The sequence below is a fragment of the Gossypium raimondii genome, chromosome 8 (genome assembly GCF_025698545.1).
Source record: "Gossypium raimondii isolate GPD5lz chromosome 8, ASM2569854v1, whole genome shotgun sequence".
In the NCBI taxonomy this organism is placed as follows: Eukaryota; Viridiplantae; Streptophyta; class Magnoliopsida; order Malvales; family Malvaceae; genus Gossypium; species Gossypium raimondii.
Genome location: NC_068572.1, coordinates 1,399,452 through 1,408,471, shown reverse-complemented (window position 1 = coordinate 1,408,471; position 9,020 = coordinate 1,399,452). Strand labels below are relative to the sequence as shown.

The window sequence follows — 9,020 nt, the reverse complement described above, 5'->3', positions numbered from 1 at the left end:
TATTCTATTCTAAATACATCAACATTCATCTAATTTTTACTAAAATTGAAATGAAATGTATGAGAATCTATTATTTGAGCATTTTTCTAAAAATTATGTCCTTGTATGATTATTTTAAAAATATTTGACCGTGAACAATTCCTAAAAAGTTGGATCCTAATTTGAATTTAACCTAATAAAAGAGAATTAAAGCTAAAATGATAAAATATAAACGCTACCTATTAAACATATTATTATGCCGAAATTTTAATTGAAAAACCATCTCACCCTGAACTCAATTTTCAAATTGTTAAAAATCCACCACTATAAAGTCAGATCATGCCAAAATCTGATGAGCTCAGATTATTGTATTATCATATATATATATATATAAATAAGGAAAGATAATAAAATTGGAATAATAAGACAAAAAACATCAAAAGAAAAACTCTAATTCTCTATACAATCTCCACATATTCTAGTTAAAACATCCCATATTTTTTTCTACAGTGTTCATTCCTTTCATTTATTGCAAAACCTAATTCAACTCTTACTTCTGTTCCAAGAAAGTAAAAAAAAAAAAAACGAAATAAAGCATATTCATATTAGAGGAAAAATACCCAAACCCAAGCGAAAATTTAATGAAGAAACCATGATTAGTTCGTCATCAATGTTTTGAAGCATCGCCGAACACCTCGGTGTAACATATGGGGCAAGCCTAGAGAAATGGAACAGCGGTTAGCAAAAAGCTTTTAAAATGGCTACCTAAAGGAAATAAAGATAAAATGTTTTTAAGGCTTCTCTCTTTTTCTTTTATCCTTTTCGGGCATTATGTTCAATCGGGGAAAAAATGCTTACCTTGTTGATACTAAGCCATCGGTTGCCACATCCGGCATGGTAGACGTGTTTGCAAGGCAGGGTAATCTGTCTCTCACCTCGTTTATATTCCATTTGGCAAATCACGCATCTAGTCCAAAATAATTAAAAGTAAGATTCACCAACACAATGCCTTGGGCTAGAGAGAAAGAAGGCGAGGAAATTCGAAAATGAAACAAATTGCAGAACTCGAGTATTTGAAGGATGTGCCAATACCCGCATGCAGATTATTCACACGACTAAAATGAAAGGCATTTTCCACAAATCCTGACAAGGATTTTGGAGATTTTAGAATGAATTATGGACACAACTGATAGGTCCTACCACTATAAGTGATCTGCCGATCAAAAGCAAAGGTGCAAATTGATATTTCTGATGCAAACGTGTCCATGGTGGAAGGACTGAACAAAGAGAACAGTCAAGTGCCCTAGAACCATTTACAAGGCAATCCTAAGAGGGTTTTAATAAAATAATATAATTATTGAGACGAGTTTGCTGTTTGACCACCATTAGCTACATATATACATCTATGTTACCACCATTAATTTCAATATTGTTAAGACATTTCAGATTTATTAGACAACAACATTTAAGTACAAGTATTGTTTCATTAAGAATATGAAACTAGAAAGATTTGACTCGAGACCTAAAATACACTCACAGACACTCTGAAAGCATCATCTTGATTAAATGAATCACTTATCATGATTATGAACCATTTTCGGGATTCTGATTGCTCTCTATTTAAGAATAACTGATATAGATCAACAGCTTCAATTTAAGACCCTTTTACGAGACCTGACACAATTACAAATCAAGGCAGAATCAGTTGGTTCACGGAAAGAGGAAACAAATGACAAATCTTAAATCTCAATAGATTTATAGTAAAATGTAAACAAGGAGCTTAAAGCCAGCCAGCAAAGTTACAGATCAAAAACACTTAAAAAAAAAAGAACTAGGGTTATTTATTGCAATTTAAAAATCTGTTGAAGAACATAACCGGCAGTGGGTAAAAAAGGGAATCAAATTTTAACAGACATAGTGGAGAAAGCAGATGATGTACCTCTCATTCCTTGATTTCTTCCTTGAGAATAAGCTGCACTTGTATTTTGAAACCGGAAGCAAAGAAATAAGTTCTTGGGAGAGGCCTCGACTTTGAGTTCCAACAGTCTCCCCTAATTCAAGTAATTCCTAAAGTGAAACATAATCAGAAATGATTAATCAAATTTAAAGAAAAGGGGAAAGAGAATCACAGATACACAACCCAAATTTTGTAAGAAATTGATTTATTTCTAGTGTTCATTAAAACCAGGGGGAACATCCTTACAAAGGATGTTTGCTGCTGCATTACTGAAAAAGACACAAGGAGTCAACTACAATGTTTTAATCTGTTAATATTAACAATTTCAGTTAGAACACCAGGCTATAACTTGGTTCTCTCATCCTGACAGCTTCTATATCCATCTCTAAGCGAGCACATACAAAGGGGCTTAAAAAAGCAGTATGAAAACCCACATAATTGTCTAGACAACTAATGCAGTAATTCTAGCTGGTCTTTGGAACAATGTCAGAAATTTTGAATTCTAGGGATCAAAATTACCCTTTAAAGGGAAGAAAATTCTTTGCTCAGAAGAACAGCCAGTCACGGATAACTACAAAGAAAAGGTGACCGTTCACTTAAAAGTTACATGAGCAGACAGTGTTCCAACTTTCAGCAGAATTGATTGAACTTGAAGGATGTTAATAGATTCCAAAACATTTTAAGGGGAAAAAAAAGGAGTTTGGAACTCTTTATCTAACCTCATAAGTCATGTTGTCAGGATCCACACCATCTTGCCAAATGACCTGCATAATTTAACAAATTTGCAACATTTAATTTTTTGAACCATAGAACTGAAATATAATTAGATGTAAGGCTCTATAAGTATTTATTCTTTGAAAAGCATTTACAGTCATGCTGACAGCATAAGAACTAAGAAGATTCAGTAATAATTAGGTGCAGATGCAAATGACCTACTAAGATATGTGAGCATGAAAATCCATGGTGTATGAAGAGAGCGTTATGCACATTTATTGAACAAAAAGAATAGAGAGAGAGAGACCTGATAATCTTGAGCATTCTGCAGCCTCCGTGGACCTATAAATTGGGGGGGAGGGGGGGGGGAAGCATTGTAGTGAGAACTTTTCAAAAAAAATCCCAGATAAATATAGTTTTAAGTAAGACTAGGAGCTATCCAAATGATAGAGAAAATTTGTGATTAACTACATAATTAGAGAAATTTGACACTAATTAAAGCCCCACAACACCAACTTCTGTTTTAATAGATTTTTTCAACTAATTCAGGTAAGCCACATAACTTCATCCTGGTCAATCAATTGGAACAACTATGCACCACATAGTAAAAGACATGCACTGGAGAGCATACTCATAAGTAGCTGTTGTTTCTACTGATGCACCAACATAGCTAGGCAGGCATGAAAGCCAAGCCATATCAAACTTGGAGGTATTTGAACTCAGACTGCAACAAAAGCTCAAAGTTCAAGACTTAAGCTTCAGTTAACAAGCAAAAATTTCAACTGAATGAAGCTTAATAACTTCAGGCTAGTTTATCTCAATTTTCTACAGCAGATCCAAGTCAAGATCAGTGCTGTTATATGTGGCAAGTAGTTTTCTCTGAAGGGAATGAGGCAAGGAATATGCTTTTGAATACAGGAAGCCTTGACCACTTAAGCGGCACAGGACCAGGTCATAATGGTTGATACAACACGTCGAGGTCAGGATCATGACACTATTATATTGCAAAATTCTAATATGGCTAAATTAAAAATACTAGCTAAGATGTTGTTTAGCTGAACCCACCACCTCCACCTACGAAAACTACATATCAAGATAATATTGTTAGATGGTGTTAGTACTGGAAATATATATATTAAAGAAGGATCCTTTAGAACTAATCCTATTGCAATTGAGACATCTCAATTATTGTTTACCAGGTTTGATGATCACTTTAAGACCAGACTGGTGATAAAGAGGACTGCATTTTATTTCATGATCTAAAGGAGGAAATGAAACCTCAAAAGTAAAAGAGCAGTCCATCTTGGAGAAAAGGCAGAACCTATCAGCAAGGAAAAACAGACTCTTTGGACAGAGTCAAAAATATTGTAGCTGCTAGATAGGGCCTTATAAGGAAATATTATGTCATTGACATAATATTTGGATGAACTGTAACTTTCAAAATGTTACATTATAGACATCATCAAAGGCAGAACTGATAACTTACAATCTACTGGGTTTTCACGAGAGGTTGAATTTGCATTTCCTTCCCATTCCACATTCATTGCTACAGTCTCTTCATTGCTCATTGATGGGGAATTCACTGATGCCCTTCTATATTCTTCAGGGCATGGTTCATGGTTACTCCCATCATAACTAGGACTATGATCATAATATGAAATATTATTGCCAAAATCAGATAATCCAAACTTGTAGAAGCTTGTAGTCATCGATGGGTACGCACTCTCCTGCAGATGGAAAATCCATTTTTGGATGTGACCAATTGCAGCAATTCATTTACAATAAAACATCTAAATATAGTACAACGGATATGATTCAAATCCTTCAAACACACCCGGAGATATTCTTGCAAGCTAAGAGGCAAATACCGCAACGAACCAATGGATCATTACGACAAATTTATCCAGAAAATAGGCATATTTTTCATCTGATTATTTGCAAAAAGAAAACCATAGATTCTAAAGGAAGTCGATTCAGGAAATCAAAAGGAAATTTTTTTTATAATAATTGGTACCTGAAGATGAGAAGCACCGTCAAAAATGAAATTGACATGTTGATATGTAAGACCTTCAAAATATTCCATAAAGCTGCCAGCACTGTTATAAGGGTAGCTACTGTTGATGTACTGAACTTCCATGTTCGGATTCCAACTCATTTTTCAAAACCCAACTAATCTAGCTAAAAACAGAAAGAAAAACAACAAAAGCCGTAAAATTTACATTTTAAATTGGCAATGAGTAATAGAAACAATCGATTAAAGCAATTTTAAAAAAAATGCAAACCTGATCTCAAAATTTCCACAAACTAATAGCGAATTTCAGTATTGTAGCATTCAAGAAAGACACCTACACAAGTGTAATAAAGAAAGAAAGAAAAATCAAAATCTATGCAAAATTTAATAGTCTCTAAAAGAACAAGTTATGCAAAAACGGCGAGATTCGGTTACTAAAACAAAAAAACGTACAACGTGTTAGCAAATTTTCAAGCAAATGGCAACGTGTAAAACAAATTGATCGATATTTTACATTTGGCTACCGAGAAAACGCAGGAAAATGAGGAAGAAAAAGAGAAGGAAAACATTACTGTTTTAAACTTTGTCTAAGCCGATCAACGAGTAATCTACGGAGGATAACCTTACTTTCCAGTTGCTTTTCACTCCGGAAAACTTAAAAAAACACCCTCATTATACGATTTTCCGGCTCTTTCTCTCCGGTGAGAAAATGCGAGATTTTCTCGGGAAAATTCAAAGAGAGAGAGAGAAAGAGAAATGGATTGAAGGGATCAATAGTGAGAGAGAGATAAAGAAGCGACTGGAATATATAATCCAATAAAACATTTATTAAAAAAATAAATACCACGGGTTAATTTTACTATACATCCCCAAAATATGGTTTAGATTTTAAATTAATCCATAAATTTAAAAAATTATAATTGAACCCTCAAAATTCAATGTTAGCTCAAATCGGACATGGAGTATAATTAAAAACGTTTGGATCAAATTTTAAACATGTTTGTATCTATTTGGATAGCTTGGACACGTCAAATTATTTTTTATGGAAAATCTAAATTGTTTATATAGTAAATATGCACGTCACATGCGAATTTGATATTAAGCTAGCCATCGACTCTCGAGTATTATATGTTTGTATTTAAAGTGGAGTATAATTTAAAATATGTAGATCAAAATTTAAATATATTTATACATATCAAATGGATAGCTTGAATCATATGTGTTTCGAAAGGAAAAAAAAAATGGCGCTTTTAAATTTTAAATTTAATGATACCTTTTGTTTTTTTAACACATCAAATCTAATTTGTTCATGCAGTAAGTAGATAAGTACTTAAAAATTGTTCCGTATGTTTTTTTGGGTAAATTACACCCGATGTCACTAAACACTTAGTAAGTTTACATTTTGATCGTTCAACTTCAAAAAGTTATAAAATGATCCCCGAAAGTTTTTGTTTAAGTTATTTTGTATGGCATTCTTTGTTCACACTGTTTGTAAGATTTCCTTCCCCTTCTCTTTTACAATTTAGTTTATTTTTCATAAAACAGCTTTAAATGTCACAAATCTGTGAACCAAAATACAAACAACTTTCTTCTTCAATCTCTGGCATTGACCGTTAGATCGACTTGGATGATCCACCATACCTATCGTCGAATTGTCACTTGGAACTCGCTAGCCAGACTTTAAAAAAACTTAACAGCCTAGTGAGTTAAACAAAAACTTTTGAATAGTTCAATGACCATTTTGTAACTTTTTAAAGTTAAATGACCAAAATGTAAATTTACTAATATGTTTTGTAACTTTTGATTGTAGTTTACCTTTCTTTGCCTTAGATCTGCATGTTTTTAATATGTTCCATACGATGTTAGGCTCGTAAAAGGACCTGATTATATGTTGAGGACTTGGTTATTTTAAAGTTTATGAACTAATTTAAAATCAAGTTCATAATTCGGGGATGTTCGGAGAAATTAAACCAAAGAAAAAAGAAAAGCAAAATAAAGATAGAGATTGTGGATTCTTTGAGAAATAAAAGATGAGATTAAAGAGCCGACATTCATCGCTTTTTTAATTTAAAACAAAACAACTCTTTCACTCTGCTACTATTTTTATCAATTAATTAATTTTAATTAATTAATTAATTATATTTAGATTAAATTATTTTTTTAAATCACTTGTCTTTTTCTAATGATTTATGAAGTAGTAGTTTGAAGAACACGCGGAGTCCGTTAGAATTAGATGGGAGAAAGGGAAATGATAGCGTGTTTCGCGGTATAGGATAAGGTAATTTAATGCCCTATTGCTTTCCCTTTGATTTTCTCACTCTTTTTTCTTTAATGTACACCCCCCAAGAATTCTACACTATATATTATAGACGGTAATTTTAAAAAAAAATCATATAATATTTGATAAATAATTTTCTTCTGTTTTATTTTATTTTTATTTTAAAGATTAAATTATAATTTTAACAGACCTACCCATAAATAAGAGAATAATATGTTTTAGCGCACCCGAACTCACGTCCTCCTACATTCAGGGGCATATTTAGGGGGCTGACAGGGACCCGGCCCCCCTAAAATGAAAATTTTTTCATTTAGGCTCTTTAAAATTTTTAAAATTTTAAATTAGTAAAGGTAAAATTACACATTAGCCCCCTAAAAATGATAAAGAAAATTAATTTAATCCTTTAAAAATTATAAAAATATAGACTAGTCAAATGATGAAATTGAATTTTTACTATCGTAAAAATTACAATTTAAATTCAGCCCTCTACAAATAGTTTTTAGTTTCGTCCCTACCTGCATTGACAACAATACCTATGCCATTTGAGTTAAGACTCAATTGACAAAAAATTATTAAATTGAATAAACTTTATTTATAATGATTGAATTTTTTTATGAATTGTAAATAGACAATACAACAAGACGATATTTCATCACTCGAGATATATATAAAATAATGAACGACGTATAAATAGAAACTAATAATTCTATAATAAAAACAAAAAACAAAATAAAATATTCTATGTTTACATTTATTTCAACAAATATAATAGATTTATTATTTAAAAACATTTTTGTGTTTGTAGGAGTTTTAAATGAGGTTAATTCATTTAAAAATATTTTTTATTTTCAACTTTTCAATTTTATAAAATTAAAATAAATTTTATTTTTTAAAATTTTCACACATTCCCATTCTAATTTAACAAATAAATCATTTTAAAATTTTTTCAATGTTTTCATATTTCAAAAATATATTAATATTTCATATTCCAACTTTTTTTTTAATCACATGTTGAAACCACAAAATGTGGCATAACTTTGAAGCAATTCCCAAAATTTAATGTAGTACACAACTTTTTTTTTCACAGATTTCATAACACATGATTCAAACCTTTTTCCTTGAGATGATATTTATATATATATTAAAATCCTTTCGTATTTTTTGTATAATTAATATTTTAATAATTAACCGATGAATTTAATATTTTATTCATAGATTATGTATATCAAATTTGACTAATTGATTCATGTAAAAGTAATGTATAAAGTATTTTAAATCGGTTCGGATTTTACATGCATGACAAGTATAATTATATTAATAAATTCAATGATTGAATCTTTAAAAGTTTAATCGTATAAAAATATTTAAAGAGTGTAAAACTACTTTAATTTTACGTCAGTGTAAGTGAATTTCTCCCGTATATGATGGTTTTTTTTAATAATCTTATTATAGATTTTGATCATATCTATTCTTTATGACATAATACTTAGAACTACTCATAGTCCCTCCCCAACCCATGAATAAGAGGATAATGTGTTTTTGTGTACTCAAACCTACGTCCTCTTACATTAGCAACAATGTCAATGTCAATCGGGTTAAGACTCAATTGACCATGTAAATAAATATTATAATTTATTTTGTTGTTATTAAAAGAAATCCAATTAGGTGAAAAACAGATGACAATTTGTCTAACAAACAAATTTTTATTAAGTCCTTTTGCTTTTGAATAATTTACCAATTATTTAAAAATTTAAAAAAAAAATAAGAGACATTGAAAATTGAAGATTTGGGTGAACCAAAATTGAACCCAAATGAACAAATAAAGGGACCCCATTATTTAGAGAAAGAAGATACTAAAAAAAGACTGTAGGTTTTGTCAGGCAGACATATGAAAACATGTGATTTGGTTGGAAAAACAAACATATGAAACTGGTGTCAGTTGGGGTTAGTTAAGAACCAATAACCAAATGTTAAGAAACTAATTGGTATTTAAGACCGAGTCTTGTTTCAATTGACATCGTTATTATTGTAATTCATGATGTTTAAATTGGATTAGATTAGTTAGTTAGATTGTTTGGATC

General features: G+C 30.9%; 1 protein-coding gene across 1 annotated transcript; it reads right to left on the bottom strand.

Annotated features, from left to right (window-relative positions):
• Positions 1–415: 415 nt before the first annotated feature.
• On the bottom strand, positions 416–5,454 carry LOC105790115 (E3 ubiquitin-protein ligase BIG BROTHER). Its single transcript, XM_012617536.2, has 9 exons — positions 5,234–5,454; positions 4,933–4,995; positions 4,665–4,828; positions 4,137–4,377; positions 2,958–2,992; positions 2,656–2,700; positions 1,919–2,046; positions 838–946; positions 416–697 (listed from the first exon to the last, which is right to left on the bottom strand). The coding sequence occupies exons 3-9, from the start codon at positions 4,803–4,805 to the stop codon at positions 647–649; spliced, it is 750 nt and encodes a 249-aa protein (XP_012472990.1). The 5' UTR covers positions 4,806–4,828; positions 4,933–4,995; positions 5,234–5,454; the 3' UTR covers positions 416–646.
• Between the last annotated feature and the right edge of the window lie 3,566 nt (positions 5,455–9,020).